Source organism: Chelon labrosus, assembly GCF_963514085.1.
Source record: "Chelon labrosus genome assembly, chromosome: 1".
NCBI classification, from domain to species: domain Eukaryota; kingdom Metazoa; phylum Chordata; class Actinopteri; order Mugiliformes; family Mugilidae; genus Chelon; species Chelon labrosus.
The window spans coordinates 2,899,838-2,914,125 of record NC_140337.1 but is presented as its reverse complement, the minus strand read 5'-3'; the positions used below and the strand labels follow the sequence as shown (position 1 = coordinate 2,914,125).

Here is a 14,288-nt window from a genome sequence, read left to right as displayed (position 1 = left end):
CTTTTATTTGCCCTAGGCCACTGACTAGAATGTTATCAAAAAATATGTTTGCGTACAACACAGTTGAACGTTTTCACTAGTGTACTCACGAGTGCTTTTGTTCCAAGAAGAATGACCATTCCCTTCTAATGATATTGTCTTTCTACCACCTGGGGGCGCCAAAGTAAAGCTTTTAAAACCGTTCACAAAATCAAACAAAATCAAACCAGCTGCATCCCAACTCAGAGGGACTATTTTATTTAGCAGTGGATTACTGATTGCTAGCTGTGTATAAAATAAACCTCAGTTTAATTCACTTTAATTGTGCAATACCTGAATAGTTATACTAATATTCATTACCTGTACTTTCATATGCACTGCTGCGCATATCTTTAACTTAAAAAAAACAACAACTAAATATTGAAGATTGAGAAAATATTTAATTAGATCACAATTAAATCCAGTAGAATTTAAAATGTAATTAAGCAGTTTAAGTCCAATTCATTCAGTTCTATCAAGAACAGTGGCACAGAGTGGAAAGATTTTAAAAAGAAAAATATTATTATTTACCCTGATTACAAATCAATTTTGACACGTGGTAAACAAATGTGTGAATTATCTAAAATAATGTACCAGGACGAAATAAAAAAAATAATAATAAATCTTGAAATACGGCGTATGTATCACCTTTACGCACCATTACGCACCTTTACGCACCACTCACGTGGTTTCCCTGCGCTCCTGTTGGCGGCTCACGCAGATCCGAATGGTTAATTGGGGCCACCGTCAATCGCAGGAAGTGAATAATTAATGTGAAATGTAAAATGGCCAGCGACCAGGTGAGTCTGTAAATCACACCCTGGGCCGCGCGGAGGATGGTTGCCAGCTATAGCCTCATTGGTGGAGCTCGCTAGCACCAGAGGTTCTATAACCCAACATGATGGCGACCTGCGCCGTACGCGGCTTACTGCGTGTCTGCGCCTTGTCCTGTTTGATCTTCATGCTGTATTCCACCGGCACCGGAGTCGCAGCCGGGCGGAAAATGGCCTCGCATCACCCCACGCTGAAGCGCAGCCGTCGGAGCCACCAGAGCTCCAACAAGCACAAGGGCGCGCACCACCGGCCGCTGACGGACGAGCAGAAAGCGGACCAGAACCTGCAGTTCATGCTGAGTTTGTACCGTAGTGCAGCCGAACCGGACGGCAGGCCCAAGCAGCACCGGAAGTTCGGCTCCAACACGGTGCGCCTCCTCAGACCCTCGGCGTCGTCGGTGCACTACCTGCCCTCGTCAGGAGGTGAATCACATTATCAATTAATATGTGCAGCCATACATTGAACAAAAACTGTGTTTAAATAACAGACCTTCAGATTTTCAGCCCTCAGTTGACTGGTCTGACTTGGTCATCAAATACATCAGGGGTTACGAGAATATAGAGGTGACTTTAGGCAAAGGTGTCCACTCTGGTCTAGGTCACTGGGCACACAAGTTAAAACACAACGAAGGAACAAAAGCAAATAATGTAAGGAGGTTATTTCATTCAAATGTCATAGTGAAGGCTAGACCAGCAGCATTCCTCCTCCTCGTCTGCTTCACTTGCCACTGTCTTGCTTCCATTTCTCTTTTTTCACACAGAGCAACAACTTCTTGTCACATTAAACTACTTCAGAGTCATGGACATGTATCAAGGCCTCATGGTGTCATTGAAAAGTTAGCACGTTGCCACTGCTGTAGTTTAAAGTTCATCAGCAAGTTGCTGCCCCTTAGGGGGTATCTCAAGGTTTGTCCAAATGGTTATTGCCATCATTGTGTTGCTTCATCTAGAATAAATTAAACCTTTAGGGAGGTCTCATATGCTCATTGAAAGCTTAGCACGTTGCTGCTGCTGTGGTTCAGAGTTCGTTAACAAGTCGCTGGCTCTTAGGTTGCATCTCAAGGTTTGTCTAAATGGCTATTGCCGTCATTGTGTTGCCTCATCTAGAATAAATCCTTTTGAGAGGCCTCGTACTTTCTAAAACTTTCTAGCACATTGCCACTCCTGTAGTTTGAAGTTCATCAACAAGTTGCTTCCCCTTTGAGCTCAAGGTTTGTCTAAATGGTTACTGCTGTCATTTTTTCACCGTGTCTAGAATAAATGAGACTTTTTATTACTTATAAATTCAGTGCCTCTGTTTCACATAAGTAATCCCCAATGAATGAAGCATCAAGCACCATAATCGGTTCTTTTTTTAAAGATATTTAAACGTCATATTCTTTTGATTTTCAGCAGATTTTTAAACTCACTTAAATTCCTATAGACCGAGACAAGCAAAAGAAGATAAGAAAATAAGTAAATGTTATAAGAAAAATTCAAAATTTTGATCTCGGGTCAGGTTTGGAAAACAGACGATATCTGTGAACAAAACGCCCAACAATGTCCTTTCTTTTTTTTTTTTCTTTTTTTTTTAGCCACAAGTGTTTCCCAGAGGTTTAGCACCAGAACAGACAGACTAAAGTACATGTTTGGGGTACATTTGAGAAAAATCCCATTTCAAGTCCTGATCAAGTCATCAGCACTAAATATTACCCAATAAATGCGCTTCCAAAACCGTTTCAAATACGTGACTTCCTGTCCTGTTCTGTATTTTTTATTTTTTTTTTAAATAAAACACCCATTCCTTAATTGGACATTAAGGAATGGGTGATCAACAGGTTTGTGAAATTCAGCCTGGATGTATAGTGATATCAGTTAACAAGGTCAGAAATGTAATTCCTCCTCTTGTCTTCCTCAGACCACTGCTACACCTTCACAGTACAGTACAACCTGGACACCCTTCCCTCAGAGCGGCTGGTCAGAGCCTCCTTCATCCACCTCCGTTCTTCTCCCTCCTTTTCCTCCGCGGCTTCGAGTGCTACCCAGGCCGTGGAGCCGCCCCGCTGCAGGGCTCAGATCCCCTCACTGGGCGCGGAGAGCCTGGTCACCCTGGAGCCCCATGAGCGGTGGACGGAGACCGACATCACCGATCACGTCAGTGGCCACGTCCTGAAGGAGAAGAACGACGGCACACACAGGCACTTGACCCTCATTGCCCAGTATTGGTGCACAGAACCTGGGTTTGCAGAAGAAGACGGCGGCCTCTTCTGGTGGTGGACTCGTCTTCAAGGGAGAAAACGATGGAATGGTGAACCCCACTTAGAAGTCCCATCTCTTCTTTTGTACTTGGAGGAAGAGAGAGAAGTGAAGGACTGGATGGGGGACTTGCTTGGGGCTGAAGGTGACGACATCATGAGGAAGATCGGGCGCTGGCACCCTTTGGTTCGTCGCCGCCGTCACTCAAAAGACTCCTCAGAGCCAAAGGATCCTTCACTGGACACTGTGAAAAACGCCTCTGCCGCCATCATCTCCAACATCCCCAGCTACAAACGCAAAACCAGCGCCACAAAGAACCGGTGCAAGCTCCACTCCTTCCGCCTGTCATTCGACGAGCTCGGCTTGGGTCACTACTTCCTCGCTCCGCCGGTGTACAACCCCCGGTTCTGCCAGGGCGACTGCCCCAGAGTGCTCCACTATGGCTACCATTCGCCCAACCACGCCATCATCCAGACGATCATAAACGACCTGGGTGTCGGGGACGTCCCACCACCGTCCTGCGTGCCTTACAAGTACATGCCCATGAGCGTGTTGATCATGCACAAGAAGAAGGTGGACTACAAAGAGCTGGAGGACATGGTGGCCGAGTCCTGCACGTGTCGTTAAAGACTCTAGGGCTCCGCGGCCAACCGTAACGAGCTAGAGACTTGAAGGAGGAAGCTGTCGTGGTTTCAGATCTTAAGTCCCAGTTGAAGCACTTTAAGAGGCTGCTGCTGAATGTGAACTATGTTTATTAACTGTGGAACAATTGTACTATTGTGGCAGGAAGCACTGAGTAGGTGAACATGCTAGTTGCTTGATTGTTAATCGCGTCATTTTCCCATTCAAGTTTTGGGAGGCTGGTAAATTCTGAAGCATTTTAAACCACTTGACAAAGAAACTCAACTAACCTAAGTGGTAATTTAACCAAGGGTAGCTTTACAAAACTGATTTAACCTAATAAACGTACAGACTAATCTTTAAAAAAAAAAAAAAAGGTATCAAGAGATTTCTGGATGATGTGCCATGTGAGGCTGCAGTTGTCTTTAGAAAACTAGACGATTTTTAATGGGCAGGGGGTCGACCATGTTGGATGTGCAGGATCTATGATGTTACATTTCTGCTGTTTTGTACTTTTGTACATATTTATAAAGGGAGGGGTTCTTCTTATAGACAAAAAAATAAAAAATAACTAAAAAGGATTACGGAAAGAGGCGTGGCGGTTGTTAAACTCTGTGGAAAATGAACGAGTTGCTGTGGTGGGAAAGAATGCAATTTTTTGTTACAAGTGCAAAAGAATAATTAAATAAAATACATATTTTCTAAAGCCTAATTTCTTGTGTTGATACATTTGCTGTTTGAAACGTTCAAAAACTGACTTCCTTGATGTGCTAAGGAGAAAAACAAAATGGCTGTGCTGCTCGTTTAAAAGCTCCAGAACGGCTGTGTCATGTTCAATCAAAGTATTTGAAAGAAATGTTTTGAACTTTCCATCCCTTTTCCTATATTTGTCCAAAGCATAGTCTCTGTGACAACAGGTATAGCATGGTATGTCCTGCTCCATTCTTGTCCAACCTCAGGAGACCCAAGGCGGTCCCAAAGATATGGAATATCTCCAGCAGGATCTGGGACTATGTCGCGAGCTTCCCTCCAAGGGCCCAAACCAACAGAGTTTCCCGCCCTTGCCTGCTAGTCTTGCCGACTCCCAGCGTCGCAAGCTGGTTAGCCTAGCTTAGCATGAAGACTGTAACATAACAGCCCTGCAATATACAGTATCTTGGCTTCAGGACCGTTCTAAATTTCAGTTGACGTTGAAACCGCGTCAGAAAGGTGGTGATTGAACCGGATGATCATTTTGGAGGATGTAGTTTGTGGGGCTGTTTCTGTTTTTGTAGCCTAGCCTGTCGACTAAAACGTCCAAATAATTGGAACACTTGTTGGTGCAATGCAAATGATTATTCCTACAAAATTTAAACTTTAAACAAATACTGAATACAAACAGTGTTTTTACTGTTGTCTAATAAACTGGCAAGTGAGTGTATGCAAGACAAATGCTATTTAAAAAAAATGAGCAGATGCTTTGTTTCTTTTTGCTCCCCCTGATTTTGATGGTTAAAGTTTAGCATGCGGTTCCTATTAACCAACTTTTCAATGTTTCAAACTGACCTTTCAAAACCAGTTCTCTGTTAAATCACGTTACATTTCGATTAGTCCATGCAAAGCTAAAAATACTGATTTGTCAGTTTTACACATTTGTGAACAGATAGAATGACAACAAAATGATACTCATAAGCTCAACGCTTTCAGCATAAATACCTGATATAATTGTACAGCTGAATTTGAGTAACCTAATGAATTTAGGCATCCTTAATGCCTAAATTCTTCTTGACATTTTCTGCTTGAATGACAACAGAAAAAATTCATGTTCTACAGTGATAAAATGTTTCATTCTGATTAGTTTTCATTTAAGATTTAGACAAAGATTTTTCGGGTCAGGCTGAAAAAAAATGCAGAAGAAAACAAAAAACATTATTAGAAACTAGAAATAGAGGGTGAAAAAAGCAAACACATCAGATACTAGAGGAAAAATCAAGTAACACATTAACCCCAACAGATGTCGCTCTTTACTCAGATTACAAACTTGCGTGACGTCTCCACAAGCGGACGGGTGTATTTCCTGACTTTTTTTTTTTTTTCTAAATTAAATCTATTTAAATTCTAATTAGTGTGATATTCTTGTGTCTGTTTGGCATGGAGTGACCTCTGGCATTTTGCCTTGATCTCACTATCAGGAACAGCCTTTGAGGAAGATCATGTCAGATTGACGTGAAGGGAAAAGAGGTCAAAGAATCAGTATGTGACTTTTGACACACGTGTATGTTTATCAAAGGAAGATTTAACAGATGACCCACTGCCACAGAAAGAAGATGGTGGACTAATTCAACTTTTATGTCCTGACATGTCCAATACCCATTTGTTATCTTTACGTATTCTTCATTCTGTGCATCACTTGTATCTATAAATAATCCATTGACGCTTTAATGTAAAGCAGAACTTGCTAACAAGCTATTAAGCATCAGAACTGAAAGGAATCCAAATGTTCTGCTGCAACAGTTGCTGTTGGGTAATAATAAAAACAATCAATCAATTCTTCAGCTACTGCTTCACCTTTGACCTGACAACACTACATCTGACCATAAATGGTCTTCGGTGTTTGGCTTAAGGTCCTTGGAAGTGACTGACTGATGACTGTTAAACCCAATTAACATTTTATACTGTAGTTCAAACTAATGAAAAATACTGGTTTGGATGTTTTGAATGTTTTGTATGGGGGTTACGCAGCCGCATACCAGTGAGTGTCCCCATGTAAAAATCGTCTCCAAAATTGCTTCAGGAAGTTTTTGAGGAACCCAGCAATGAATTCAAGGTGTATGAATTCACCTCCAAATTCCAAAATCTCATTCCGATCCAGTATGTGCTGGATAAACCAGTCCGATCCACCATCCCACCATGTAAACTTGTGGGGGAGCTGCTGCCAACATCAGATACCACAGCACAGCTTCAGAGGTCTAGAGGAGTCCATGCCTTGATGGGTCAGGGCTGTTTCAGCGACAGAAAGGGAGACCTTCAACTATATTATGCAAGTGGTCATAATGTTATGACTGATGAGTGTACATAAAGTGTGTAGCTGGAGCTAAGTTATAGCTCATGTAGGGACATTTAGAAATAATAAACTAATAGAAATAATAAAATTTGGGTCAGAAATGGTTTGTGTTCTGTAAATCATTAACGCCGAACTCAGCACAGATAACTATGTCTGCTGTCCCGCACACATGTGTACATTTTGAACAACTATGTTTAAACTGAGATGATTTTGATTTAAAAAAAATAAATAAATAAATGCCATTGTATTTTTGTGTTTTAATTATTTTTATTAACTTTATTCTATGTGCCTGTTTTAAAACTTTGATTTGTATGTCTTTGTTAACCACTACTACAGAGATAAAGATTATTAATTATTTTACTTTTTTTTTTTATTTATTTCTCACTCTTTAAGCTTCCTCTGTGTAACAGTGCTCTAACAAAGGCAGCAGCTTTAAATTAAAAGTTTCCCCACACATAAATCATACTGGATTTGATATCTCTCTGTTATCTCTGTGCCCTACATCTGTGCAGCTTTGCCCTAAATATTACCTCACTGATTACTGAGGAAAATAGTAAGCTGCCACGTTTAATCTCCACAGAGGTGTCTATGATGGCTTTATAATGTTTTCAGTCGATCCCCGAGATATGTCTGGCTTTAAAGAAAAGTAGTTTTATACTCCAAAAACGGTGTTCAACACACCTATGGACTTTGGCCCTGCACTTGAGGTTTTCACAAAAAACTTATTTTTACACACTCACACACAAAAAAAAAAGTGACCACCTCCTATTAGATAATTACTGCATGGGCGAATATCTTTCAGCTGGCAACAAGTTATTTAACCCCAACTGATGCAATGAGTAGCTTCTCATTTCATAAACAACCATGTCTAAAGACACATCCTGTGGTCGTGGAAAAGATGTTAGTCTGTTTGAGAAGGGTCAAATCATTGGCATGCATCAAGCAGAGAGAACATCTAAGGAGAAGAAACTAGAAACTACTCCTGATTGATCGTGATCGGCAATCACTTAAACGTTTGGTGAAATCAAATCGAAGAAAAACAACAGTACAACTCAGGGCTATGTTTAATAGTGAATGTAAGAGCATTTCCACACGTACAATGTGAAGGGAACTCAAGGGACTGGGACTGAACAGCTGTGTAGCCTTAAGAAAACCACTAATCAGTGAGGCTAACCAGAAAAAAAGGCTTCAGTTTTCTAGGGAGCATAAAGATTGGACTCTGGAGCAATGGAAGAAGGTCATGTGGTCTGATGAGTCCAGATTTACCCTGTTCCAGCGTGATGGGGGCATCAGGGTAAGAAGAGAGGCAGATGAAGTGATACACCCATCATGCCTAGTGCCTACTGTACAAGCCTGTGGGGGCAGTGCTATGATCTGGGGTTGCTGCAGTTGCTCAGGTCTAGGTTCAGCAACATTATGTGTCCAAAGAATGAGGTCAGCTGACTACCTGAATACACTGAATGACCAGGTTATTACATCAATGGATTTTTTCTTCCTTGATGGCACGGGCATATTCCAAGATGACAATGTCAGAATTTATGGGGCTCAGATTGTGAAAGAGTGGTTCAGGGAGCATGAGACATCGTTTTCACACATGGATTGGCCACCACTGAGTCCAGACTTTAACAATGCAACAAAGTGAATGCGTGTTTTTTTTTTTTGGCCAGGCAATGTATGTACGCTACCATAACCTTAGATGGCAATTTATATATGGGAATTTGTCTGAATGTATAGGGAATTAAGAGCATCTTCTTTTTCTGTAACCACTTGTCCTGTGAAGGGTTGCGGGGGGGGGGGGGGGGGGGCTGGAGCTTATCCCAGCTGTCATCAGGCGAGAGGCGGGGTATACCCTGAGAGCAATACCAAAATTTTATTTTCTAAGTTACAGAAAAAGTAATATGTATATAAAAGTATATGCAAAAAAGATCTGATAAACTCCACGACAGGACTTGGTGTAAAAATAAAGGTTCAGTCATTACAGTACATTATTCTTATTTTGCTGGTAAGAGTGCTGCTGTGTTACTGTAACATTTAATTATTGAATTACTGGAAGTCCTCAGCTTTTACCTCCCTGTCTGTTTCCGCAAGGGGTTTTCATTTGTGAGTTCGGGTGTATGTTTTTATCCTTCTCATCCTGGGGGGTATTCCAGAAAGCAGGTTTAACAAACACTGAGATAAAACTTAACCTCTGGGTTGTCTGAACCTGAGGCGACTAAACCCGAGCTGTCGGTTCCAAAACACCGGTTAGCAATCAGTTCAATCAACCCCGGATTGTTTAACCCAGAGTTGTGCGCGATCATGGCGAAGTTATAAAGGCATCATCTATTGAGAGTCGAAACCATGAGTAAAAATGGCAAAGCGCAGAGCAGCCTATTTTTCTGAAGCGGAGCAGCAAGTTCTGCTCGAGGCGTACGAGGAGGAAAGAGCGATAATCACGAAAAAAGCAATAGGCTACTTGCGCGTCTGCCAAGGAACGAGATCTTGCTTGGCAGAGAATTGCCGACCGCGTAAATGCGTAAGTTTAGTAGGATATAGCACACTAATGTGTCAGAAGCACAATAATTCAGTAGATATTAGGCTACATATTAACTGCTTTGTATGAGACTTTCTTATACTATAGAATACCTTGTCATATATTGTATTATTTTTAATTAGATGTAACCCGACCGCCCTCAAGAGAACGTGGCCGCAGGTCATAACAAAATATAAAAACATTGTCCAAGTTGGTAAGATATATCTGGGTGCATCATCTTAGACATCACTTATCCAGTATTATATTCTTGAATTGCCATATTGCAACAAGTTACGTTCATTTCAAAGCCAATAGGAAGAAAGCAGAGGAGAGGAGGACTGGTTCTGGGCCAGCGGTGTCCCCCCTCACCCCTGTGGAGGAGTTGGCCATCAGTATCAATCGAGGGCGTCCGATGATGGAGGGGATTTCTGGGGGCACGTCATCGGAGCCTTCAACCTCCCAGGAGGAGCAAAATGAACAAGTGCAATGTATTTACCCTAATAGGCCTACGCCTAAATCACGTATGTCTAATTTGTGTAGCCTTGCATGTTCGAAAATGACCAATTTATAGCCAATATTACCGTTCATATAAATAATAGGAGGATGAAGAGACATTATCAGCAGTCACGGAGGAATCAAATTAAAGATCGAGGTAAAGAAATGGGATGTGCAGAGACTAGAGCATAGTTTCTTCATGTTTTCTGTCAGTGCATGAGAACACTGGATCAGAACATTTGCTCTATAATGAAGTGTTTTCTCTTTTCAGGCCATGAAACACGCAATGGGCAAATAAATGTGTGAAACAGTCTTACGTGCATTTATTTTATTTTTTTGGTTGAAGTGATTGTGACAGATTTCATCACGCATTCTTTGACCATCTCTGATGTCAAGTTGCTGAATGTGTTCCTATCTGCTCCTCAATAGCAGGAACTAATTCATTGCGCAACGTTGCAATGTTGTGCAATAAGTTATCGCACGCGCAACAATTACGATGAGCGAATCCACGATGCGTAACGTTCGAAATGTGGGGATGGAGAATGTTGTTTAAATAAATTAAAGATTCCGCAGAAAAACAGTAGTGCTCTGGCAAAAACTCATCAGGAAAAGAAAGGATATTAAGTCGTGGTCTTATACCCTCTCACGGTGAATAGCCCGAATGATTTGTGCTTCAATGTCAATTGGATCTTCCTCAAAAGGAAACGTCATTGTGTGACAAGTGTGGAAACAGCGGTCTGGCTGAACGTGCACTTAAATACCCGAACATAACCTGAACAAAACCTACCCCTACCAGGTTAAGTTCAGAGCCTATGTTACCATAGTTACTTACATAGCCTGATCATTTTTGAGCGTTCTGGAACCGAAATCCCAGGTTTACCGCTAACTCTGGGTTTACATACCCAGAGTTAGCGGTAAACCTGCTTTCTGGAATACCCCCCTGATCTACTTCGACAGATAGATTCCCAGAAACGCTCTGAGGTGTCGCATGGGATAGACAAAGAGACAGTTATTACATAAAGAGTCACATTTGTGTGAAGTGAGTCACTATGACAGTCACACATGACTCTGTGTCCATGGACTAAACCCAGAAATAAGGACATTTGGGACATTTGTAATGGAACAAAGTACAACAAAATGTCTGTTTACATTTTGTGTGTTACCTTTCTGGCATGCTAACAGTGTGATGCTAACAATGACATCATTCCTAACCCTAGACTTTATATAATACAGAAACCTCAGAATTTTTTTTATAGTATATATATAATATTTAACGTGTTGACAGTTATGTGTTGCCTGAATGTACAAGGAGGATCTGTCTTTCTGGATCTGTGCAAGTGAACCTGTGATCAATTCTGTGGTGGTTGGGAATTTGCCAGATCACACAGTTAACAGAACTCTTGAGTCAAAATTGCAGCACGGTGCCGAGAAAAGCACTATAAATACACTCTCGCCCAAAAAGTTGGATAACTTTGTTTTCAGAAACATTCCACTTTTTACTCCTATTTATACAAATCACATTGTCACAACCATTTCATCAGAAGAGGTATAAACGTTATGGGCAACAGTGCACTAATGTGTTAAAAGAAGATCTGAGAAATATCGTGTTAATGATTTAACATCTCGACCTATTTGCATTGTGGCATGTGAAACATCATGATGGAAATTTCTCAGCTTACATTGGAAACCCAAACATAAAGTAGGCTGATTGTAGTCTCTTTGAAAACTGACCCAAGTGAGAATGTCTTTATTTTGTGCATGAAACAAACAAAGTATTCCTATGCTAATTGTATATTTAGTATATTTATGTGTATTTAATTTACAGTCTGTACAAAGTTTTTGCCAGTTATTTCCAGTTCTATTGTCTTGTATCTTTTTCAAATATTTTAAAATGGGTGAAATTAGAAATTAGCACTGAACAGCTTGGATAAACTGGAATTTATGGACAACTGTAAAGCCGCTTGTCATCAACAATGAGTCTCACATTTAAACAACAAATCTGAGATGTTAAATTGAATCCAGCTCAGCTGTTTGACCAGCGTGAACAGGATGCTATTATAGCTAAGTAGCTTTGTTGCTAAATGCTCTGCTAGATTATAAATTGGCTCATAAAATATTTAGCAACTGGAATTAGTGGTACAAATATGTCTCCTATCCAAATTAATGAAATGATTGTTGTGTTATTAACTGAGTTAGCTAGTTTGATAACTGGCAAGAAAGCTAGCTTGTAGTTCTCTTTTCAACTAGCAGTTGGATTGCTAGCAGTTAGCTGTACAGGTTTTGTGTTATATTGGAACATCCCAAAGTCTGGTGTAACCAAGCCTAAATGTCTTCAGTACCCGCCAAATTCGTCTTACTGTGTGTTATTACCAGATTTAGTTATCAGTAAATTTGTTTGTTGCCAATAAAATGGAGGTTTGTGTCTGCCTTCAAATGGGGTTGTGTTTGCTTTTGCATGTTCCCAGAAATGGCGTAGGTGGATGGTAAGTTCATATGTTGTAATTTATCCAGTTGTTAGCTTGCTAAACTCATAAATTGCCTTCAAATTGAACCCATCAGCTTGTGGTTACAACATGAGAAGTAATTTACACAAAATTTTGGCGTTCGAGTAGTAACATCAGTTTTAAGTTGTGAGAACGCAGCTATAGGCAACTGTTGCCGTCTAGAAGGCTATGACCAGCCTAGCAGCCTAGCAGCTTAGCAGCTTAGCAGCGGCGTTCTCATGACTTATGGCTGATGTAACCACTTGATCATCAAACATCATGTGTACCTGAGTTCCCATGTTGTAACCACAAGCTCACAAGTTCAATTTAAGGGACTTTGATCAAAAGATTTATATCAGTTCTTGGTAAAGTTAAGAACGTTTCTATAGGCCAATGTTCTGGCTAATTCTACTTCAGAGTCCAATTAGATTTTAAGAGAGAGAGATAAGTGATAAGAGCTGCCGATGCCAAACTGTCAGCACATCTACTATCAGAGGATTATTGGCCGTGACTCAAGGCCTTTCTACATTTACAGAACTTTCTGTGTAACATGATTCTCTGAACTTCAGCCCACCCTAGGGCTGAAAACTGGTCAGATAAGGTCATGTCTGAAATATTCCTTCAATCCAATCAAAGTTTAAAGTTCAAAAAGACCAACAGTACAGCTGTGTACAATAAGTGGTGCCCCAGACTGAATTCCTTGAATGTGTGCAGCAAGATGCTAGAAATCCTTCATCAGTCTGCTGTGGCCAACAGTCTGGCCCTGTTATTAGCTACAGACTGGAGACTTTTGAAGTGGCAGTGGAGAGAGGGACACTGGACAAACTCTTATCAATCATGGATAACCCTGACCACCCTCTCCACCATACAGATATACAATAGACAGACAACAGAGCACCGTCTCCAAAAGGCTCAGATAACTTCCTTGTCTCAAGGAACGCTACAGGAAACGCCACAACCCATCAGCCTGTAACAATTCCTCATCTGTGTGTGAAAGATGACACTGGACTTATTGTTTACGAGCACATTTTTTGGGGGGATACTTTTATTTTAATATTCAGTAATTTTAGTATTCTTGTAAACACTGTGCATATAGATTTGTCTATCGTTATATATGATATGCTGAGTGCATATCATACACTGCTGCTTCATCAGTGAAATTTCCCAGTTTGGGATTAATAAAGTATCTATCTATCTATCTATCTATCTATCTATCTATCTATCACAGGGTGGATTTTTTTATACAGAGGACAACCGACAGTTGGTGCTTGGAAGGAATCTCGTACAGTCAGAAAAGGTTAATTCCCCACATCCTCCACTTTCTCCTCAAGCAAAACAATGGTCCTACCATACGTCTGTCTCCTCCGAAAGAAACTAAACATGCATTAAGACTTTACGTAAATGGATAAAAGCCACTGTGTAGTTAGTAACACGCATGTATGTATTTGGTGGAGGCGGCTGCATAAATATAATAAAACACAGCTGTATTCAAATAAAATGTAAAGTTTTAATTTGCAAAAACTGCTCCTTAAAGGTAATAAAAAAAGTCTCATGAAAGCTCCTCTAATCCTCTATGATTTATGTGCACTTTTGCACAATCCGAGCTCAGGATGATAAACGTGCACGCCGTTGTGACTTGCTTTCACATTTGTCCCATAAAATATTCACACCAGACACACTGCATGCATCTGTGCTGCATTAGCATACCAAGGCAGCCACACAGTCAGGATATTCTTCCTCTCTGAGGGCTTCGTGAGTCAGGCTTGGCGATAATTCCTGATGCAGATGTTCTGTGTTTATGTAGCATGAGATTCCTGTCAGTCTTTAGTAAGTCCTTAGGGGGCCTATTGGTGATGAACCTCCTTACGGGAATCTCTTCATCTCTTCTTTCTTTCTTCTTCTTACGGTCAGTGTTTTAAATATGCTGCCTTTAACTTCAGTTGGAGAAACACAGAACAATACCGACACACCAGTGCACAGGTATAAATGCTTTCACTTGGAGTAACCCCCAACTGCATAGGCTCCACCTAGAAAGGTTGAAGGAGTAT

General features: G+C 40.9%; 1 protein-coding gene across 1 annotated transcript; it reads left to right on the top strand.

Moving 5' to 3' along the window:
- The first annotated feature begins 773 nt into the window (after nt 1-773).
- Nucleotides 774-4,413, top strand: bmp15 (bone morphogenetic protein 15). The gene is made up of 2 exons (XM_084562753.1): nt 774-1,274; nt 2,749-4,413. Exons 1-2 carry the CDS (start codon nt 917-919, stop codon nt 3,711-3,713), a joined length of 1,323 nt encoding a protein of 440 aa, XP_084418879.1. The 5' UTR covers nt 774-916; the 3' UTR covers nt 3,714-4,413.
- The last annotated feature ends 9,875 nt before the right edge of the window (nt 4,414-14,288 follow it).

Excerpts from the sequence above, each read along its gene's own strand:
- bmp15 (XM_084562753.1), top strand. The coding sequence starts at position 917 with ATGATGGCGACCTGCGCCGTACGCGGCTTACTGCGTGTCTGCGCCTTG. Across the intron at positions 1,275-2,748 it reads CTACCTGCCCTCGTCAGGAG|ACCACTGCTACACCTTCACA; the intron begins GTGAATCACATT and ends TGTCTTCCTCAG.